Here is a 24,820-nt window from a genome sequence, read left to right as displayed (position 1 = left end):
AAAAGATTAAAATATGTTGCTTGTAAAGTGTTACTTTAAAGCCATGGTACACATGCATGTGTACATCAGGAAAGCAGCACCTCAACCTCATTTTGAGCATGGAAAAACCCTGCTCTTTATTTTTTTTTTAAAGTTAGAGCTGCAATATTTTAACTTATGTAAGGAAAGCACATGACCCCAGGTTGAGCCATTATTTCCATTTGAAAAGGTCTGAAAAACCTTTGAGGCCAAGCAGTAAGAGAAGTGTCAGCTAAACAGAGAATCCCTGGTGACCCCCTAAAATCCCCACAATTCCCTGTGAAGAACATTGGGCACTTTTTGTCAGTCAATACTGACATGCGACCTTAGAAAGGTGTCACACCAGTCTCACAAACACAACATCATGCACCAAACAAACCCTTGCGTGGAATGAGAAAGCAGCATTATAAGGCAGAACCACTCCAAGGCAGACTAACACAGGGAGAGAAAATGAAGGCAGAATTATCGCCTCTATCCTCTTGTAAATATCACTTCTTAACATCTATACTGATTATCTATATTGAGGCGTAGCTGATGCGTGTCTGATTAAAAGGCAGCCCAGGAAACTCATTTCAAAGGCACAGGAACCCAATTAAGAGGCTGTTTTGCTGCAGAGCTCATCATTTGACGTACGATTCCCCGGCGAATCCCCATTAACACCCAAACTCTTTGGAGAAATGACTCTATATCCTGCCACAAAAGCAATGCAATCTTTGACTCTTTCCTCTGACAACATTTCAAGGACATCTGCAATGAAATCTCTGCTTCACTTCACACAAATTATTAACAGGAAATCACTGCATCGTGTTTAAGTCCTATTAATTGCGACAAGATGCTGAATCGTTTGTGATTCTTCGCCGCTTTATCTTCTTGTATACATAAACAAAGCAGCCAAAGCTTCCTCTGAAACATTTTTAAAGGGGACTGGAAGACATCAAAGCAACAGTAAATTAGGTTGTACTTTGATAAAATTATTGTATCAAATGTAAATGCTGTGGTAGTTGACAGTATAGCACAGTGCTGAATTACAATCATACTGAATGGCTGGTCATCTACATGGTATACAAAAAAATACACAATCACTATACAACCAATAAAAATGTGAAATTCAGGCTAAAGTCTCAATATAATTATAAGATTTGGAGCATCAAAGTTTGATATTACTTAATGATTTTAAACTTTGACATGGCCTTAGTCTTTTACAGTTAATAATATGAATATTTCTCTTCAAACTCTCCTCTTCTTCCATTCCTCCTGTCCTTCACAACACGTGTAAAGAAACAAATTATAGAGTATATGAGGAACTCTAATGCAAAAGCCGTTAAACGGCATCTGTGTCAAAAATGAAATCATGATATTGACTGAATGCTCTCGCCATGTTTTATACGTTCATCATTTATACTATTTTTGCCAAAAAGCTTGCAGGCACTTAGAGGGTTTTGCAGCAAAATTTGTTAAATGCCAATAAAATGAGATGGGTCTGTCTGCGGACTGCAAGACAGGGGCTTAACAGGAAAGGATGTAACTTGAAGCAGGGGCGTAACTTGACATTGTCCAAAATCCCACATAATCACGTGAGATGTCAAAACGATACAGCAAACGGCGAAATGTTGTGAAATCCCGCCAGATGAGCGCTGTTTTTATTCTAATCCTACCCCAAACCTAACCCAATTTCTCGTGAGATTTAGGTTTGCTGCATCCCTTCCATGTATGAGGAGTTTGAGGAATACACCAAGTAATGCATGTATAAGAACACTGTGCACATTTATTTAAAAAAAAGAAGAGCACACCTCACACTTTTATTTAGTGTTGTCTATTAATTCATCATTTACCAGACTTGGATTTTCTTGAGATGTATGTAGAACATCATATTATTCGTAAAATTAAAGGTCATGTTCTTTCTGATCCCATTTTTAAACCCTAGTTAGTGTGTAATGTTGCTATAATAGCATAAATAATACCTGTAAAATGATAAAGCTCAAAGTTCACTGCCAGACGATATATTTTCTTTAAAGTCGCTCTATGCATTGTCAGCGTTTTTGTCAAACAGCGACCCCTAGAGTCGCTGGAGAATACTTGCAACTGTCGTAATTTCCTACTCTAGTACTCCGAAGATAATGACCAGGTAATGTTTCACAATTTCATACAAATATTAGGCTACTGCATAGTCTACTAAACTACAGATGATGTTAATAGGATAATAAGAAGTTTATTCCAAGTGTAGAGTGCATATAATAATAAAATACCGCATTTGCAAGCTTATAACGTTTTACATGATTGCAGCTAAATCCCAAGTAAACATTACAAAATGCCATGACAAAGTCAATTGTGTACGTTGCGTTATTTCATAACGTTGTTCGTTATAATGTCACTATACATGATTATTGCTATTTATCATAATAGTTTGCAAATTGTGCATGTTAACACTATTTAGAACCTCTAGGCTTATTTATGTCCTGATAAATATGTGAGATATTGACAACTGTTGTCATGATAATCGCATGATACTACAAGCAAGCGCAACAACATACAACATAGACCGCAAACAAGTTTACAAATGAGAGATTTAAGGGCGATTTATAGTCGTGCGTAGGTTCTACGCCGTAGCTACGGCGTAGGCTATCCGTAGCCTGTGCGTAGCTCTGCGTAGCCTGACGTGCACCTCGCAAAATTTTTAACAGCGCATCAGTTCTACGCAGACCGCAAGCGCTGTGATTGGTCCACCAGAACCCCTCCCGTCAGGTAAAAAAAACTGCGTCATAGGTTTTTCCGCTTGTGACGATGAAAACAAAGATGAGCCAAGTTGAGGAGTGATTTAACTCAAACTGCATCAAAAGTCACTGTTTATTTACTTCCATCATTGCTGGTCTTCTCAAAACATACACAACAAGTTGCTGTTTCTTCTTCGTTTGTGGGTTAACTTGCCCAGTTTCTTCTTCTCTGACGGTCGCGCTGCTACTGTGGTTACACGCGTGGATACTGCCCACCAGTGGTCGCGCGTGTGTTTGCACGTCGACGCGGACGACGACGCAAAAGTATAAATGAAAACCGACGCGGAACCTACGCCGTCGCTGCTACGCCGTAGGACCTACGCACGACTATAACGTGCCCTTTACTTACTAGTCCATCAACAAGATCGCCAGATCAGCATCCCATCCAGTGCTGTCTTTTAGCTCACGCCAACGAGTAAAAGCCTGACCGAGTGGGACTCTTGTCCGGTTCCTAACGCGGTCAGATTCTCTTTTCCTTTTCCTACTCTCTTCCGAACGCGCTCTCTTAACTTTTAAATCGTTTAGCCTTACGTCTCAAATTCGCACGTGCAGTTGTTGTTATAGGCTTGATCTACTGCAAGAACCGACAGCCGGATGACGTCAAAGTGCCGTCTCGGATCATTCTTGCGGTACTTTGACGTTATCCGGCGGTCGGTTCTTGCAGCGCCACACGAAGTCGAACAAGCCTAACATGTGTGACGTCGTTGCCGAAAAGCAAGTTGTGATTCTCGCGAGATTTGTCAGGGGCAGTTCTCTCAAGCTTGCATTGATGGTTTTGCTAGCGGCGTCCTCCCCGAGCTTCAACAGAAGGATGATTCGCCCTACTATGACTTTGTTTACCACTGAAATAACTTTGAAGCTGTTATATTAAGGTAAAATAACTGCATAGTGTGTCTTTAACAGAATTTCGCCTTTCAAAGCCTACAGCGAACGGTCGGTTTGGACTACAGCCCTCTACTTCCTGCTTTAATGACATCACTAGAACAGTTTTTTGACTAAACTCCACCCACAGTACTATGTCAGTTGCCAGCTAAGCTCAAACGGCTCTGGCTAAGCTAAGCTGCTGTCGAACCACAACACACCAAACAAACCACACAATCAGAACTCATTACATATTTCTGAAGGAGGGACTTCATAAAACAAGGAAGATATCAGCCTGTTTTGAGAACAGTGAAAACAGCGCTATAGAGAGAAGTAAACTGTGTGAAAAATACTGTTTTTTTTTTACATGTGAAACATGAACACATGTTATATTGCGCGCTGTAAACGCAATCAAAGCTTCAAAAACACAGAAAGAACGTGACCTTTAAATCACACGTTTTAATATATTATCAAGTCTAGGAACAAAAATATGTGTTTGTCTGGAATGTCACACTACAATTTAAACTGTTATCTCTAATAGTGTCAAAAATATTTGTACAGCCATGTCTAGACTAGCCGCCATCTTGTCAACATAGCGTTTTGACATCTCACTTAATTCTGTTTGATTTGGGCATCAAGTTACCCCCCCCCTGAAGTCCACAGTCTAAAGTGACATTTGTAATAAAAAAAAATAAAGCCTTTAACAATTACTGACTAATAACGTTTGCATTGCCATTAAAGCTCACGTAACACAAGCTGTTTCTGCATTTCTGATGTTAATCTGGAGTACCTATAGAGTAGTATGACATCCTTTATATCTCTGAAGAGTCTTTAGTTTAATCAGATTTATAAAAGAAAGATTAGCTTTACCGAATCTTTCCGATAACGTACAAAAAAATGAAGAAGGAGGAGTTACTACCGCAGGAGGAGCGAGTACGAGTCATGCAACACTATACAACACTGTTTTAACTTATGATTCACTACATGTTCGTGTCATTTATATAATATACACGCGCCTATTTCCAACATAAGACAGAAGTCTTACTTACCACGTGTAACTCGTCATGACCTGGTTCTGAAAATCCACAGCATCAAACACACACGCAAAACTCCGCTGCTAATCCGGATAATAAACTATATCCATTGTTTCCATAAGGCTGGATGTCTTCTCCTTACATCCAAAAACACACTTCTTGTTGTGCCATTGTTGACTTTTGAAATTAAACAAAGCTGAGTGGCGTGATAAGCTGTTAGCAAGCTCTAGCATCTCCCGCTGACTGACGGCTGGGCGGGGTTTTCCGGGGGAAGTTTTCCGGCGGAAGCCCATATAAAGAAGTGATACGTATCGAAAACCCCTGAAACGTCAGTTAGAACCGTAATCGAAAAAAACTAGCCGAAACTTGTACGAACCCTGGCGAAGTGCATTCGGCACAGAAATACTCTGAAACACGCACAACTGCTGTTTTGACACTTTGCCCACGTTTAGCATGAGGAAACAACTCAATAACTGTGTTAATAAGTCAGAATGCTTGAAGTACCATTAAACCCCCCCTATAAAGAATTATACAAAAAAAAAAGAGTTTACAAGAAAACATGTTAGATGCACTTAGAGGGTTTTGCAAATGAACTCCTGATTTACTATTTATGTGAGTGACTTATTCACTCATATAGTGTGCTGTGGATTTTTCACTTTTTACATTCAGTTACAATTAGATTCACTTTAAAATCTTGTTCAGCTCAAACCCAAAATGAATAAATACAAATAATGGGATTTGGCACACTATAATATCCCAACATTGGCAGAATAAAATTTTCAATATAGTCTCTTCAATGCACATTTGGATTAAGTTAATTAATTCAGATTCTCTTCTAATGGGATCATATTTAGACATAAAATCCTTACAGAACTCTTATAATCATGTTTTATTTTTAAGACCAATCATTTTATATTTCAGTTAAATAAATAAATAAATAAAAATCAGAAGCATTTTCAGGTTTGCATTCTGTAAAAGTACAAAACAGACAGCTGATGGATTTTGATATTCTTATCCTGTGAAAGCGGAGCTATGGAGTCCTGCTCCCAACCTCACAGTTTCTCTTCTATTTGTCAAATACCAACACCAATGGTGTGATCCCAATAAGACAAATGCCATAATCGCACGCATCCAGACCTATAACCCTACACACAAAAACCCTTTGCTTTTGTATCATGTTGGGAATGTGCTTTAAACCTTTAATGTAATTCTATCCCAAACCTTTTTAAATTTTTATAAAATGTTTATAGATTTTTTTATAGATTTTATAAAAAAGCGACTAGTAACGACAGAGTGACGCAATCTAATTTATTTCAAAGAAAGCTTGCAGACATCTATCAATACAAGTGACAGTCAGAATTGGTGACAGGAAGTACAGTGGCCTCGGGGTGCAAAAATAAATTACAATAGTAAATTACTTATTTACAAGATTAAAAACAAATTTACACTTTTTTAACAAATTTACAAGTTTTTTAACAAATTTATAAGTTTTTAAACAAATTTACAATAAGTGAATAAATGTTCAAGTTTTCTTAACAAATTTACAATGAGTGAACAAATTTAAACATTTTTTAAACAAATTTACATGTTTTTAACAAATTTACAATAATGCACAAATTTACAAGTTTTTTAACAAATTTACAATGAGCGAACAAAATTACTAGTTTTAAAACAAATTTACGTTTATTACGGAAAGGGTATGTATGTACAATACGCTGAGATTCATCTGAAGTGTTCTTCTGGGTTTGAGTTCACAGCAACATGTAAACAAACTCATCACGCTTCCCCGTTTCAGTCTATGTAACCCCGGGAGCGAACGAACAATGCAGTCTTGATTAAAAAGTTTGAAGCACCCTCTCGGGTTGTCTGTAATCTAATGAGAAAGTCAGTGAATTATTTTGATAACTGCCATCCAAAACGTGTGCAACCTGAAAAGCTAGCGTTAGCTAACTAAAACTATTTCACTTACCTGAAAATAAGGTCCAATATCTCTTTTAGTTACTTCGGAAGCGATGAAATATTATCACTCTCTTTCCGTAAATAGGATGTAAAGCCTAATACACAACATCTCATTCACAACTCTCATGTGATTCACGCCGAAACTTCTGTGTTTCTTCCCACCGGAGGCTCGGATGCGTGACGTCAGCGTATTGTACCTACCCTTTCCGTAATAAACGTAAATTTGTTTTAAAACTTGTAATTTTGTTCGCTCATTGTAAATTTGTTTAAACACTTGTAAATTTGTTAAAAAACTTGTAAATTTGTTCACTCATTGTAAATTTGTTAAAAAAAACTTGTACATTTATTCACTCATTGTAAATTTGTAAAATAAACTTGTACATTTGTTAAAAAACTTGTAAATTTGTTAAAAAAACTTGTAAATTTGTTTTTAATATTGTAAATAAGTAATTTACCATTGTAATTTATTTTTGCCTTTCCAGGCCACGGTAAGGAAGTGAGCATGTCCAGCTACACGACAAAGTTAAGAAAAGTTCAACTTTATGCAAATGATGAGTGACTTTTACTACCAATGGGAGTGAAGCAGTAGAGTTCACATCATCCATCTTACGTTAGTTACTAAGAGGACAGTTACGGTTTATAATTGTTATTAGGACAACCAGAGTTAGGAACGCCTCCTAACAACCTCATTGAAGTACTCCCAAAAGTGCTATTCCGCCATACAATACAGTTACCCTTTTAAATCTGCTTAGAAAAGCGCTACGTTTTATTTTGTGCCACCATACTTGCTCGTATAACTACTCGTCTTAAATAGGAAAACCTTGATGTGTTTGGTCACTTCTAACTTTATCTCTGTTTGGTACCATTGAATGAACGGGGCTAAGCTAAATGCTATCAAAGTGTCGCCGCACGCCACAGCACTTACGTGCACGCACTAAGATGATAGAGGTACATATCAACTCTTCTTAGTTAAGGTAATAACATAGTTTAATATGGAAAAAGGATAGACTATTCCTTTAACACTGACATAAATGGACACATTCATTTTCACGCTGCCCCTAACAGCTAACATCAGCTTTGATTACCTAAGATCGGGCAGCGGAGTCTTTCCTCTAAACAGCACCTTACACTGGTATACTTCAGCAGCTGAGGTGAAAATATGATTTGAGCGGTAAGGAAATCTGAACCGGCACTGGGATTTTTTATTTTATTACAGATGCCTTCGATTTCAGCTTAGCCAGATTAAATATTTGATTAATACCCTGATATAAAAGTAATCAGGTTAAACATTACAGAGAATCCCAGAGAATCCTAGAGAATGAGGATGATACAGAGATCTGTAAAGGCACACATATCACACTAGAAGCAAATCATCATTTAACCTCAGATTTCAGGTTTGGTTAGTCTTGAAGGGTTTATACGTCATACCTAAAAGTTTTCTTTGTAGAAAATAAATGGGATTTGTATTTCAGAACTCAGTGCTGCGCTCCACTTCCCCAGTAAAAGCAAACCTAATTGTCATTGTAGAAGGTCAAAAAACTACACAACAGTGTGTGTATGTGTGTGGGTGTTCTTGCCTCTCTCTATGCAGCTGAGCGCCAGGTTCAGGAGCTCAGGAGATCTTTCCTCTAGTATCTGCTGATGTAGAGCGACATATCTTAAAGTCCACCAGGGCATCAACTGTGAGAGAGGGAGAGTCAAGAAGACATTTCTATTTATATACATTCATTGTAAGCAAGTGTCTCCGTATATGCTTTCAAATTAAGTTAAGTTTTTGAAAAAATTTACATAACAAAAAAGCAAAACATTTTAATTCTCCACTATTTTTGCTCAAAAAGCATTATTTTTTAAATGAACTATAGACCGTTTCATCAGGCGCATGTGCGGTGACTCAATAAGCATCTAGTCCGAACTTTACTTCCAGTTTCTGTTTGTTTAATGGTCTGACTAGTTGCTGTAACTGAACTCTTAAAGCTATGGTCAACGATTTCAAAGATTGTTCATTATTAATAATCTCATTTAGATGCTGGTTATGGTTCTACAGTAAAATCCTAACAATATGAAGAGAAAAAAGAATGAAAAAAATTAGGGATGCACCTACAATTAATTCCTGGAACTGTATCTCTTCCAAACTATTGGATCATATGAAAACAATGTAATGGTCCTGTAATCACCAAGATGTTTAATTATGTGCATTATTATGTTGGCTTGACAAAGCCAACATACTGTTCTTCGATCTAAGCTTATTATTATTATTAGTGGTGCTTGCATTTATGCAAAGCATCACTATTATTATTGCTTTCGGTTATTATGTTGGCTTGACAAAGCCAACATACTGTTCTTCGATCTAAGCTTATTATTATTATTTTTCTTCTGATCCCCAAAATTTCTGACTGTAACTCCTCCTAGAGCTTTCAAGCTAGATTTACCAAACTTTCCAAAAGTCTTCAGACTGGTCTGACTTAGCGTGCTATGACTTTTCTAACAGATGGGACCTACCGAATTCCTAAACGGGGCGCTCAAACACCCCAAATTTTCCATTGACTTAACATTGCGACAAACTTTGACGGGTCATAGCTGCAAGCGAGAAGTTTGTAGAAACTTGTGCGTTACCACATTTGAAGAGGCTGGCAGGCTCTGTAAGAACATACATCACATTGGGGTGTAAGTTTCACCCCTGGGGTGTAAGAGGCACCCAAATTTCCCCATTGACTTATAATGGGGCAGGAAACATGCCCATATAAGGGAATAAAAGCGTCCCAGATGGAATATCTTCACTTTAGAGGGTCGTAGAGATATGGGGGTAGGCTCATTTTACTCAGGCATCCAATCAGTCTCTCAGGATCGTCCCATAGCTATTAAGCCACGCCCCTAGCAACCATTTTTGGGCACCCTAGCAACATATCCCATAGACTGCCATTATAAAATGCCCAGATGGATATCTTTGCAGCACAGTGTCAAAGAGACATGGGGGTGGGCTCATTTTACTCAGGCATCCAATCAAACTCTGAGGATTCTTATTGAGGTATTAAGCCACGCCCCTAGCAACCAAATATGAGCACCCTAGCAACATAATAAACAAAGCCTTATATCTCTGGATCCGAAAATCATAGAGACATGGGGGTTGGGTCTTTTGGTCATGTTAGCTTCATGCTAGCTTCATGCTAAGTCATACTAGCTTCATGCTAGTTTCATGCTAGCTTTATGCTAATTTCATAGTAAATCTTGTAACTTCATGCTAATTCATGTTAACATCATGCTAGCTTCATGCTAATTCATGTTAGCTTCATGCTAATTCATGTTAGCTGCATGCTAATTCATGTTAGCTTCATGCTAGCTTCATGCTAATTCATGTTAGCTTCATGCTAGCTTCATGTTAATTCATGTTAGCATCATGCTAGCTTCATGTTAACTCATGTTAGCTTCATGCTAATTAATGTTAGCATCATGCTAGCTTCATGCTAATTCATGTTAGCATCATGCTAGCTTCATGCTAATTCATGTTAGCTTCATGCTATCTTCATGCTAATTCATGTTAGCATCATGCTACCTTCATGCTAATTCAAGTTAGCTTCATGCTAATTCATGTTAGCATCATGTTAGCTTCATGCTAATTCATGTTAGCATCATGCTAGCTTCATGCTAATTCATGTTAGCATCATGCTAGCTTCATGTTAATTCATGTTAGCTTCATGCTAGCTTTATGCTAATTCATGTTAGCATCATGCTAACTTCATGCTAATTCATGTTAGCTTCATGCTAGCTTCATGCTAATTCATGTAAGCATCATGCTAGCTTCATGCTAATTCATGTTAGCTTCATGCTAATTCATGTTATCATCATGCTAGCTTCATGCTAATTCATGTTAGCTTCATGCTAATTCATGTTATCATAATGTTAGCATCATGCAAATTCATGTTAGCATCATGCTAACTTCATGCTAATTCATGTTAGCATCATGCTAGCTTCATGCTAATTCATGTTAGCATCATGATAGCTTCATGCTAATTCATGTTAGCTTCATGCTAGCTTCATGCTAATTCATGTTAGCTTTATGCTAATTCATTTTAGCTTCATGCTAATTCATGTTAGCATCATGCTAGCTTCACGCTAATTCATGTTAGCTTCATGCTAATTCATGTTAGCATCATGCTAGCTTCATGCTAATTTATGTTAGCATCATGCTAGCTTCATGCTAATTCATGTTAGCATCATGTTAGCTTCATGCTAATTCTTGTTAGCTTCATGTTAATTCTTGTTAGCATCATGCTAATTCTTGTTAGCATCATGCTAGCTTCATGCTAATTCATGTTAGCATCATGCTTACTCATGCTAATTCATGTTAACATCATGCTAACTTAGTGCTAAATCATGTTAACATGCTAACTTTTTGTTGAATCATGTTTACGGAAAGTTAGACTACTAAACTAAACTTGTTTTAAGTTTCTCTCAAACTTTTTTAAACGTTCAGGACAGGCTTTGTCAAGCCAACATAAAGTTTGTCTTCAAACTTTTCTATCTAGTTATTATTCTTCTTCTTATATCTGGACACTTTTTCGGCACCTAACTCGTCCCGCACGGTTTGCCGTAGTCCCATGAAAGAGGGCTCAAATTGACCGGTTTATTGAGGAGAGGTGTGCTATGACTTTTATAAGGGATCGGGTGCAAGATTTTCGAAAGGGGGGCGAAAAACCACCCGAAAAATCCCATTGACTTAACATTGCGCCCAACTTTGACGGGTCATATCTCCGTTCGAGGATTTTGTAAAAACATGTGGGTTACAACATTTGAAGAGGGTGGTAGACTCTGTAAGAACATACATCAAATTGGGGTGTAAGTTGTACCCCTGGGGTGTAAGAGGCACCCGAAACTTCCCATTGACTTATAATGGGGCAGGAAACATGCCCATATAAGGGAATAAAACAGTTCCAGATGGCATATCTTTGCTTTACAGTGTCGTAGAGATAAGTGGGTGGGCTCATTTTACTCGGGCATCCAATCAGTCTCTCAGGATCATCTCAGAGCTATTAAGCCACGCCCCTAGCAACCACTTTTGAGCACCCTAGCAACATCTCCCATAGACTGCCATTATAAAATGCCCAGATAAATATCTTTGCACCACAGTGTCATAGAGACATGGGGGTGGGCTCATTTTACTCAGGCATCCAATCAGTCTCTCAGGATCCTTACATAGGTATTAAGCCACGCCCCTAGCAACCACTTTTGAGCACCTTAGCAACATAAAATTCAAACAGTTATATCTCGGCATCCGAACATCGTAGAGACACGGGGGTTGGACCGTTTGACTCGTGACTCAGAGTGTAATCACTATGGGATGCCAATTTTTTCCCTAGCAACCAAATACAGTACCCTAGCAACAGAGTAAACAAAGCCTTATATCTCCGCATCAGAACATCGTAGAGACATGGGGGTTGGACCATTTGACTCGTGACTCGGCGGGTAATCACTATGGGATGTCAAAATTTTCCCTAGCAACCAAATACAGTACCCTAGCAACAGAGTAAACAAAGCCTTATATCTCCGCTCTGAACATCATAGAGACACGGGGGTTGGACCGTTTGACTCGTGACTCGGAGGGAAATCACTATGGGATGTCAAATTTTCCCCTAGCAACCAAATACAGTACCCTAGCAACAGAGTAAACAAAGCCTTATATCTCCGCATCAGAACATCGTAGAGACACGGGGGTTGGACCGTTTGACTCGTGACTCGGCGGGTAATCACTATGGGATGTCAAATTTTCCCCTAGCAACCAAATACAGTACCCTAGCAACAGAGTAAACAAAGCCTTATATCTCCGCATCAGAACATCGTAGAGACACGGGGGTTGGACTGTTTGACTCGTGACTCAGAGTGTAATCACTATGGGATGTCAAATTTTCCCCTAGCAACCAAATACAGTACCCTAGCAACAGAGTAAACAAAGCCTTATATCTCCGCATCAGAACATCGTAGAGACACGGGGGTTGGACCGTTTGACTCGTGACTCGGAGTGTAATCATTATGGGATGCCAATTTTTTCCCTAGTAACCAAATACAGTACCCTAGCAACAGAGTAAACAAAGCCTTATATCTCCGCATCAGAACATCGTAGAGACACGGGGGTTGGACTGTTTGACTCGTGACTCAGAGTGTAATCACTTTGGGATGTCAAATTTTTCCCTAGCAACCAAATACAGTACCCTAGCAACAGAGTAAACAAAGCCTTATATCTCCGCATCAGAACATCGTAGAGACACGGGGGTTGGACTGTTTGACTCGTGACTCAGAGTGTAATCACTATGGGATGTCAAATTTTCCCCTAGCAACCAAATACAGTACCCTAGCAACAGAGTAAACAAAGCCTTATATCTCCGCATCAGAACATCGTAGAGACACGGGGGTTGGACCGTTTGACTCGTGACTCGGCGGGTAATCACTATGGGATGTCAAATTTTTCCCTAGCAACCAAATACAGTACCCTAGCAACAGAGTAAACAAAGCCTTATATCTCCGCATCAGAACATCGTAGAGACACGGGGGTTGGACTGTTTGACTCGTGACTCAGAGTGTAATCACTATGGGATGTCAAATTTTCCCCTAGCAACCAAATACAGTACCCTAGCAACAGAGTAAACAAAGCCTTATATCTCCGCATCAGAACATCGTAGAGACACGGGGGTTGGACCGTTTGACTCGTGACTCGGGGGGTAATCACTATGGGATGTCAAATTTTTCCCTAGCAACCAAATACAGTACCCTAGCAACCGAATAAACAAAGCCTTATATCTCCACATCAGAACATCGTAGAGACATGGGGGTTGGACTGTTTGACTCGTGACTCAGAGTGTAATCACTATGGGATGTCAAATTTTCTCCCTAGCAACCAAATACACTACCCTAGCAACGGAATAAACAAAGCCTTATATCTCCGCATCAGAACATCGTAGAAACATGGGGGTTGGACCGTTTTACTCGTGACTTGAAGTATAATCTATATTGTCCCCCGAAATTTGCCACGGCAAGCACCACTTCACATTTTCTTCAGGAAATGTACCTATCTAGTTATTATTATTATTCTTCTGGTCCACACTTTTTCTCACAGTAACTCCTCCTAGAGCTTTCAAGCTACACCCACAAAACTTTACAAAACTTTTAAGACTGGTACGTAGATTGGTGCTATGACTTTTCTAACTGATGGGACCTACCGAATTCCTAAACGGGGCGCTCAAACACCCCAAATTTTCCATTGACTTAACATTGCGACAAACTTTGACGGTTCATAGCTGCAAGCGAGAAATTTGTAGAAACTTGTGGGTTATCACAGTTGAAGAGGCTGGCAGGCTCTGTAAGAACATACATCACATTGGGGTGTAAGTTTCACCTCTGGGGTGTAAGAGGCACCCAAATTTCCCCATTGACTTATAATGGGGCAGGAAACATGCCCATATAAGGGAATAAAAGCGTCCCAGATGGAAAATCTTTACTTTAAAGTGTCGTAGAGATATGTGGGTGGGCTCATTTTACTCAGGCATCCAATCAGTCTCTCTGGATCGTCCCATAGCTATTAAGCCACGCCCCTAGCAACCATTTGTGTGCACCCTAGCAACATCTCCCATAGACTGCCATTATAAAATGCCCAGATGGATATCTTTGCAGCACAGTGTCACAGAGACATGGGGGTGGGCTCATTTTACTCAGGCATCCAATTAGTCTCTAAGGATTTTATTGAGGTATTAAGCCACGCCCCTAGCAACCAAATATGAGCACCCTAGCAACATAATAAACAAAGCCTTATATCTCTGGATCCGAACATCATAGAGACATGGGGGTTGGGTCTTTTGGTCATGTTAGCTTCATGCTAGCTTCATGCTAAGTCATACTAGCTTCATGCTAGTTTCATGCTAGCTTTATGCTAATTTCATAATAAATCTTGCTACTTCATGCTTATTCATGTTAGCATCATGCTGGCTTCATGCTAATTCATGTTAGCATCATGTTGGCTTCATGCTAATTCATGTTAGCATCATGCTAGCTTCATGCTAATTCATGTTAGCATCGTGCTAGCTTCATGCTAATTCATGTTAGCATCATGCTAATTCATGTTAGCATCATGCTAGCTTCATGCTAATTCATGTTAGCATCATGCTAGCTTCATGCTAATTCATGTTAGCATCATGCTAGCTTCATGCTAATTCATGTTAGCATCATGCTAGCTTCATGCTAATTCATGTTAGCATCATGCTAGCTTCATGCTAATTCATGTTAGCATCATGTTAATTCATGTTAGCATCATGCTAGCTTCATGCTAATTCATGTTAGCATCATGCTAGCATCATGCTAGCTTCATGCTTATTCATGTTAGCTTCATGCTAACTTCATGCTAACTTCATGCTAATTCATGTTAGCATCATGCTAACTTCATGCTAATTCATGTTAGCATCATGCTAGCTTCATGCTAATTCATGTTAGCATCATGCTAGTTTCATGCTAATTCATGTTTGCATCATGCTAGCTTCATGCTAATTCATGTTAGCATCATGCTAACTTCATGCTAACTTAATGTTAATTCATGTTAGCATCATGCTAACTTCATGCTAATTCATATTAGCATCATGCTAGCTTCATGCTAATTCATGTTAGCATCATGCTAGCTTCATGCTAACTTCATTCTAATTCATGTTAGCATCATGTTAGCTTCATGCTAAATCATGTTAGCATCATGTTAGCTTAATGCTAACTCATGTTAGCATCATGCTAGTTTCATGCTTATTCATGTTAGCATCATGCTAGCTTCATGCTAATTCATGTTAGCATCATGCTAGCTTCATGTTAATTCATGTTAGCATCATGCTAGCTTCATGCTAATTCATGTTAGCATCATGCTAGCTTCATGCTAATCATGCTAACTTGATGCTAGCTTCATGCTAATCATGTTAGCTTCCTGCTAGCTTCAGGCTAATCATGCTAGCTTCATGCTAAATCAGGCTAGCTTCATACTTAAATATACTAACAGCCAGATAGCCTACTAAACTAAACTTCTGTCAAACCGTTTTAAACGTTCAGGCCAGGCTTTGTCAAGCCAACATAAAGTTTGTCAACAAACTTTTCTATCTAGTTTGTTTTATTTCTTTAATTTTTTTACTTTTCACTTTAAACTGTGAAATATTGTGTCTGTTGCTCCCCCCTCCCTTTATATTATTTTGATTTTAATTTTGTATGTCTGTATTATTTGGTTATATTTGAAAAATACTAAAAGTTTTGATAACAAAAAAAAAATCGTTTCCCGGTGGGAGGGGGTGTGTGTGTGGAGGGGCGGGATGAGTTTTTTTAAAACTTCCCAACCGTCTCAGGCTTTCTCGACCGATTTTTAACATCGTAGTCTACAGCTTTAAACAAATACCTCGTCGAAAATAACAAATGTTTTAGGTTCCTATGTAATCTATGTGTTGTTTATTTTGCTTGTTATATAAATAAACTACTATAATTAAAAGGACTTTGTTGTTATTTATTCTTCGCAGAGTTTACCGGAAGTTACGTGATGACCACGAAAGCCGCGAGTTTATGTTGTTAATGCTGAAACCGTCTATACTGCAAACTAAAAAAAAATCTGATTTATTTCTTATTTCTGCATTGCTAAGTGTGTGTGTGTATGTCATTCCCCACAACTGTAACAAGTAATAAAATGATAACACTGCCCTCATTGAGTGTGCACACACAAACATTCATTTTACAAGAGCATGTGTGTGTTTCTTCTAATAACTAATAACACCCTTCTAGTACACAAGATGTCTGAGGGTTTAGACGTCTGAAAAATGTTATGTGCCTTCAACTAATTGCATCGGAAACATTTTTAATCCAATGCTTAAAAAGTAACAATGAGTATAAAGAAGCATTAACAACAGTCTACAGATATAAATATTCAACAAACGATGATGCAAATGAAAAAGTGGGTTTTATACGACACATGTAATGACTTTAAAAAGAATGCGGGGAGAGATAAAAAGAGAGTTTAATGTTTTATTACTCTCTCTCTTTTACTTTTTTTACTATTACACGCTTTTCATTATATCTAGGATTTTTTTATGAGCTAGTGGATTTTTTTACGTGAATAAGGACATTGTTAACTTATGAATAAGAATAAAAGAAAGCATGCACAGATTGTTTCTGGAGAGAGGTCATATAACACGTGAACATGGATCAATGCTGGAGTCTGAATACACAAACATCGGCACAGAACCGATCCATTCTAATGATCCGCTGCAGTGGAAGTTATTGCACGCACATACAATGAGCCGAAAAGGAAACCAGAGCCATAAATTAACTCCTACTTTTGACAGCTTTGTAATTATTCTTCATTTACTCTCTAAGTATTGCACACGGCAGCACAGAGTAATGATCTTAGACATACGAGTGAATAATTAAAGAGAAATGTCTCATTACTGACACGCATACAAAGTGCTTGAGTAACTGGAGCAAACCACACCTACTTCTTTCATTTAAAGTTCAATGTTATTATACGAAAGAAAGTTTTCGTGTTAAAAATTGGATGTTTTAAAAAGAGTTCTGGTGGAAAAATTCTTTCAAGGGCACATATCATGAAAATCATCTTTTTCCATGTTTAAGTGCTAAAATTGGGTCCCCAGTACTTGTATCAACCTAAAAAAAATGTGAAAAAGATCCTCCTAGTAACTTAGTTTTGGTAAACCATTCCCTGCAAGCATGTGAAAAATTAGATCATTGAAATGTGGCTCCCCTTGTGATGTCAGAAGGGGATAATAGCGCCCCTATTCTGCACTATCCAACCACCGCACTGTCATTTTGTTCAGAGATCAGCTCATTTGCATTTAAAATGACACATGTTAACATTATAATAAATTATGTTATAATAAATTATCTACATGGTGTTTTGAGCTAAAACTTAACATAGGTACTCTGGGGACACCAACAATTTATTTGACATCTTAAAGTCTTGTGAAATGTCCCCTTTAAAATAAATGGTTTAATATTTGGTTATTTTATGCAAAACAAATATATTCATTTATTTACAAGTTGCTTCAATGCCTTTGGGTACCCTATATATTATAAACATAATATTTAACATAATTGTGCACTGTACTATTGTTGCATCAACTTTCTCACAACCAAGGCAAATCATACTGCATCCCTGCAATGGAAAATAAAGCAATTGTGAATGTTACCTGAAGGCTCTCCAGTTTTGCTCCACAGTTGACAAGTATGACTCTGGTCAGCAGAAGAAGAAGAGGGTTGGACACCAGACTGTAGACAGACTCTCCATCCAACTGAAGACTGGACAACACAGCTGTGCTCAGTGCCGCAGGCTGGACAGGACACACAAACACAAGAAGTGCGTGTATGAGAAAGAGAGTTTGGACGACAAAAGCTTCTTATATTAAATGATCTGCCTCCTTATTTATTTCCCATTGAACCAAAGCAGCCCAATTGCCCATTATTAGTTGGAACATGTCTGTTGTATATGTATACAATTTAGGGCTGTTGAAACGAATTTCAGTAATCGAATATAATTCGAATATTAAAAAAAATAATACTAATCGAATGTTAAAACTACTATTCGAATGGGATTTAAAAAAAAATAGATTTAAAAATATTTTTTATGTCTTCACTATCTAACGCAGTGGTTCTCAAACTGGGGGCCGAGATGGTGCCAGGGGGGCCCCAGTTTTATGACATTTCATAAAATACATTAATTTATCATGAATTCTGTGTAATTAAAAAAATAAGGCTACTAACCAACAGCACTACTTTGTATACTTTAATATGTTTTGTCTTATTAAAATGTTACGTTTTAGAACAGATTTGTTATAAAAAAATTTGGGGGGCCGCGAAGGAATGCACTATATAAAAGGGGGGCCGCACGCTGAAAAAGTTTGAGAACCACTGATCTAACGCATTTATGCTGTAAAATACCGCTAGCTACCTCGACCCGCATTTCCATCGGCTAATTCATTTGAAACAAGACCAGCAGCAGGAGGTAGGCTACGTGTGAAAGAGAAAGCGGAGCTGATAGCGATTGCGGAGGAAGGTTATAAGGAAGACGAGAACGGAGCAGCCAAGGTGAAGAGGACAGTGTCAGGAGAAAACCGCTCTCAGTGCTATGGGCGACCGTTTTGGGAATGTCTTTAATGCTAATTTGTTTGGATAAGTTTGTCTTTTCGACCAGTGACAAAATACTTGTTCAAGATCACACTTCCTCTAAGGTGTGTTTAAATGAAAAAAGAATAGTGAAATTGGAGGCTAGGGGATGTGTGTGCTGTGTGTAAGAAAAAAGTTAGAGAGGCTGAAGTACATTGTAATAATTTTTTTTTTGCATAACATCTTTTTTAACACTAAAAATCTTAATGATAAATATATGTGTGAAACCTAGAAATGCAATGATGCCAAAGCCACAAGTCTAAAGTTATATTTCACGTTTGAAGTCAATAGACCCAAAAATGAGGTTCTTGCAAGAGTTTTTGTAGTGCCTTTTCTAAGTGCCAGTCAGCCACAAAATAAAAGTCTTTTGTTTACATGCATACAAGTTCGTTCTTTTTATTGTTTATCCTTATATAAGCGTATAAAATGCCGTATCCGCACCAGGAAATAAAGCTTCACACAAAGATTGTTGAATTCGTTATCTAATTGGCTACACGTTCTGTCTATCAATATTTTCCGTGAAGTCATTGGAGAAACGCGCGAGTCAGATGACGTCACGATATTTGACAGCGCTGTTTGGATATTATGTATTATACTCCCACCTACTTTTACAAACAAGTTTGACCGCTGGTTTTGAACGCGAGTGTAATCTCATATACAAGTGTTACGATGTAAACAGTCCTCAGATTGTATATTATAATCTATTACAAGACGTGCATGTGAAATCTGATGTAAACAATGGAAAATATATTATATTTCACGGATTATGCGCATTTGTGAACAAAAATGGTCATTGGATGTACTTTGTTGGAGAGTTTTTATGGGTTATTCACACAACTCAAACAGACTTGATTCGATTCGCGTTCCTTATACCAGCACAAAGGTAAGGAGTCAGCTTATTTTATGCATGTTGTCATCTGGACTTCTGTAACAAAATACTATTTATGATGCTAGAGCAATTGTATCTCAAAACGGACACCATACACTGATGCTAAACCCTTAGACTTTTTAAACAATGTAAAGCAATGTTATTATTATTGTTGTTTGTACACAGTAGGCTATATATATATATATATTGTTAGCAGCATCAAAAAAAAACTGACGTCTTTCCGTCCACGAGCTAGTGCACGTCGAGAGGTTAATTTTGTGTCTAAGCTTAATCATTAATTAGCAAGAAAGCTATCACCTGTTATTAAATAATGACATGTTTATTAGTAATACTGCAATGTCTTCTAGTGGACATAATTTAAAACAAGTCAACTATACGAGCTCATAGTGGCATTGGCAATGCATAAGCCCGTTTTTACAACGTGTGTAGATGGGTATAGTAAATATTAATAAGTCAGATTTGAGCATTAAATAATCGATTATAAATCGAATATTAAAAAAAAATAATGAATGAAATTCGAATGGGATAATAGAGGAAGATTGAGAGCCCTAATACAATCATGTTTGACTTTTGAATTATTCTTTTTAAATATGTGACACTGACATTTGTTAATTGGGGCCAGTGAAAATTTTGGCAGGGCAAGTGAAAACCTGAACCAATTAAAATTTAAAAAATTATTTGTGTTGAGCCCTGTCGTTAGACATGCTGTTTTGATTCTCTTGCTAATGTGATGTCACACCTATAAAGGCCCGCCCACTGCCACTGACTGACTTATTAATTTTGCCCGAAAGTTCTTCTAAATGTGTTTGTTAGCACCTTGTAGCGCTAATGCGGCTAAATACAATTGTCTAAAACTGTTTTCACAGGAATCAGATCTATTTTTCTTGCTATTAGATTTTTGGGACGATTTTGATGTTGGCGGGTCAAATTGGCCCTAACTGGATTCAACGCAATTCCCTTTTCTCTTTCCAGAATAGTAAAACACCAACATATACACAATAAATGTATTTAATCTGTACCTATACAGTTGCCTTGGAACAAAAAAAAAAATGATCAAATTGAACTGCGAACATCAAAATTGAAAAAAAAATTTATGAGAAAATTTTTAAATGAGAAAAAGGTGACAAAATATCTGGAAGAAAGAGATACATATGGCACTTTTCCGTTGCATAGTACCTCACGGCTTGGTTTGGGTCAGCTTACTTTTGGGATCTTTTCCATTGGGTGCAGTACGTAGTACACGATACTTTTGTTCGTACCACCTCGGTTGGGGTTCCAAGCGATCCGACCTGATACCAAACATGACGTGAAAACACTGTAGATCACTGATTGGTCTGAGAGAATCATCACTACCAGCGTTATTGATGTAATGTAAAAGATTAGCTTTACCTTCATGATAGCTTGCGCTGTCTCGAGCAAACATGTTGTCATCTGTGTTCTGCTAAAAGTTCCCAAACTCCCTTTTAGCGATGAAAACATCCACAGGTTGAGAATCAGGGACACCATACCAGTTTTTTCCAGACATGCAGTTTGTGGCAGAACAAGCACGCCAGCATTATATGCTTACATGCAACTTCAATGAGGCTCAGCAGAGCACCTCGACTGATGCAACGGGTATTTGTACAGAAACTGTCATGTGAGACAGAGGTAGTGATATACGCGATGTGCAAACATCTATTTGTGATGGTCACTTTTTATTTTGTGGCACACTAAGAAAAATTAATGTATGGGAATGTACAACAATGCTCTTACTTGTATGATGTCACAGCAGTAGGCAGCGCAAATAAAACACGCCCATAAGCGTTACAAAACTCGATGGAAAAGCTAACCAGGCCAATGTGAGGTGAGCTGACCCAAACCAAACCGTTGGGTACTATGCAATGGAAAAGTGCCAATACATATATTCATAATACATTGTAAATATAAATCTGTGTCTGGCACTGGCACTGTGTCAGCACTCAAAAGAGTAAGGAGAAGCATTTTTAGCCCATTTTCAGGATAGTAATACACCAATATAGCAACACTGAAAATATACATTTAATTTGGGTCTGTACAGTTGCTTTGGAAAAAAATGTGGGTCAAACTGACCACGAACATCAAAATTGTTACAAATTTTTTTTGCGTACACTTCAAAACATATCAGCGTATCCTAACTTTGCATGCATGTTCATGGCCTTAAAATGAGTAAAAAGTCACACAATTTTAAGAATAAAAACACAGGTTAACGTTTTTTTTTTTCGACAGCTGACACAAATGTTCTGTGAGGTATTTTGAACTGAAACTTCACAGACACATTCTAGAAACACAGGAGACTTATATTACATCTTGTAAAAATGGGCATAATAGCTGGTCTTTAATTTAGCATGATTTACATTAGCAAGAGTTACTATAGAAACTATTGTGCAAAGGCATTAATTCCTATAATGACTGGCCACAAGCACACAATATGTAAAACGACCAAAATTCATACATTTTTAATGACCAGTTGTGTTTGTGATTCATAACAAAATGTTATATATTTATGCAAAACAAAAAATGCATCCACCACACTATTCAAAATATAGGTGTACCACAATGCAGGACCATTGTTGGCTGTATGGTTCCATCAAGAACCTTTAACATTCGAAGAACCTTTCTGTTTAACAAGGTGGAAGAAGTTTCTTTAGACCATAAAGAGGTAAGAAATAAATGCTTCTTTTAAGATTCCTAGACTGAATGGTTCTTTGCGGATCCAAATGCGGTTCTTCTATGGCACTCATGTGAAGACCTTTTTGTATCGCCTTTATTTTTGAGAGTGCAGTCCTTGCAGGCAATTATAATTGATAAATGTATGAAATATGAATGACTTTACATCCTCACTTTTATATTTTAATTAGATGATCATTTGTTGCAGTCTGGTCATTTTATTAAGCGTTCCCTATAATGTCCCACACATGTCCCTATAATGCCTTGTCCATCCATCTCTCACAGCCCTCTCTCTCTCAGCCCATGTGTGGAACTCTCAGCCTAATTTAAAAGAACGGTGCTCTGTAGAACAAGACTGATAAATCAAGGTGTGAGTGAGACAGCAGAAAGTGTTACACACACACACACACACACACACACACACACACACACACACACACACAGAGTCTCAAGGAATCTACGTGGGCACAGTGGTGCATTAGGGAGAAGACTTTCTTCACCTCTGCATAATTAGGAGCCCTAAGAGGTTTCATTAGGAGCCCTACAGCGGTCCACACACGCTCATTATCTGGAGCTCTGACCTGCCCGCGGGTCGCCATCTCATCCCATTCCATCCATCACACACACGCTTTCACTCCAGCATAAAGTCTTATTCTCAATACTCTGGCATTAAAAATGTGCAGACGTTAACAAATACAGCTAGCTAACCCTAGCATAAAGACATAAATGCGCACACATACACAATGACCTTCAACCTCTATATCGCCTCAAACCACTTAGTGCGTACGCCTAGGAAAAAATACTGTAGTGCAATTTAGTATTTACTACAATAAAACTGTAGTAAAATTCTTAGATATTGTAGTGCATTTTTTATGCACTCACCTAAAGGATTACTAAAAACACCTGTTCAATTTCTCATTAATGCAATTATCTAATCAACCAATCACATGGCAGTTGCTTCAATGCATTTAGGGGTATGGTCCTGGTCGGGACAATCTACTGAACTCCAAACTGAATGTCAGAATGGCAATTCTGAGCGTGGCATGGTTGTTATTGCCAGACGGGCCGGTCTGAGTATTTCACAATCTGCTCAGTTACTGGGATTTTCACGGACAACCATTTCTAGGCTTTAGAAAGAATGGTGTAAAAAGGGAAAAGCATCCAGCCTTGTTAATGCTAGAGGTCAGAGGAGAATGGGCCGACTGATTCAAGCTGAAAGAGCAACTTTGACTGAAATAACCACTTGTTCCAACCAAGGTATGCAGCAAAGCATTGGTAAAGCCACAACACGCACAACTCGAATGGGCAACAACAGCAGAAGACCCCACTGTGTACCACCCATCTCCACCACAAATAGGAAAGAGGCTACAATTTGCACAAATTGCTCACCAAAATTGGACAGTTGAAAACTGAAACATTTTTGCTTGGTCAGATGTGTCTCAATTTCTGTTGAAACATTCAAATGGTAGAGTCAGAATTTGGCGTGAACATAATGAGAACATGGATCGATCGTGCCTTGTTACCACTGTGCAGGCTTGTGGTGGTGGTGTAATGGTGTGGGGAATGTTTTCTTGGCACACTTTAGGCCCCTTAGTGCCAATTGGGCATCATTTAAATGCCACGGCCTACATGAGCATTGTTTCTGACCATGTGCATCCCTTTATGACCACCATGTACCCATCATCTGATGGCTACGTCCAGCAGGATAATTCACCATGTCACAAAGCACAAATCATTTCAAATTAGTTTCTTGAACATGACAATGAGTTCACTGTACTAAAATGGCCCCCACAATTACCAGATCTCAACCCAATAGAGCATCTTTGGGATGTGGTGGAACGGCAGCTTCGTGCCCTGGAGGTGCATCCCACAAATCTCCATCAACTGCAAGATGCTATCCTATCAATATGAACCAACATTTCTAAAGAATGCTTTCAGCACCTTGTTGAATCAATTCCATGTAGAATTAAGGCATTCCTGAAGGCGAAAGGGGGTCAAACACAGTATTAGTATGGTGTTCCTAATAATCCTTTAGGTGAGAGTGTATATTTACACTTATTTATTCTAAATAATAGCATAGATCCCAAGTATATTTGATTCTGGCTGGTCATTTGTAGTACTCTGAATAATGACCATTATGGGAGACTGGTTGTACCTTCATTTCAAGATTTTTATGACACTGTACCTGTGAAAAGTTTTGGAGTAAGGCCTCAGGCAGGAAGTCAGAGATCTGGAGCTCAACTGGCGGCCCGGTCCAATTACTCTGGGCGAAAAGGTTCAGACAAGCGACAGCCAAGGCCAGCAAAACAATTTCTCTAGAACAGAGACAAGAGGATGGAGAAATTAGCATGTTTACAAACTGGTATTATTAGAAAGCACCCGTTTTCTGGAATAATACTAGACTAGATTTGCTCATGGTTTGTTTATGT

General features: G+C 38.3%; 1 protein-coding gene across 1 annotated transcript in view; it reads right to left on the bottom strand.

Annotated features, from left to right (window-relative positions):
- Positions 1-24,820, bottom strand: part of ttc27 (tetratricopeptide repeat domain 27) — a 158,170-nt gene that overhangs the window by 124,580 nt on the left and 8,770 nt on the right. The window contains exons 3-5 of the mRNA XM_055171491.2: positions 24,577-24,706; positions 17,845-17,985; positions 8,221-8,323 (exon numbers count right to left, since the gene is read on the bottom strand). Of these exons, the coding sequence (XP_055027466.2) occupies positions 8,221-8,323; positions 17,845-17,985; positions 24,577-24,706 (374 nt within the window). The remainder of the gene's footprint in view (positions 1-8,220; positions 8,324-17,844; positions 17,986-24,576; positions 24,707-24,820) is intronic.

Source organism: Misgurnus anguillicaudatus, chromosome 7 (assembly GCF_027580225.2).
Source record: "Misgurnus anguillicaudatus chromosome 7, ASM2758022v2, whole genome shotgun sequence".
Classification (NCBI taxonomy): domain Eukaryota; kingdom Metazoa; phylum Chordata; class Actinopteri; order Cypriniformes; family Cobitidae; genus Misgurnus; species Misgurnus anguillicaudatus.
This window is presented reverse-complemented; position numbering and strand designations above follow the sequence as displayed.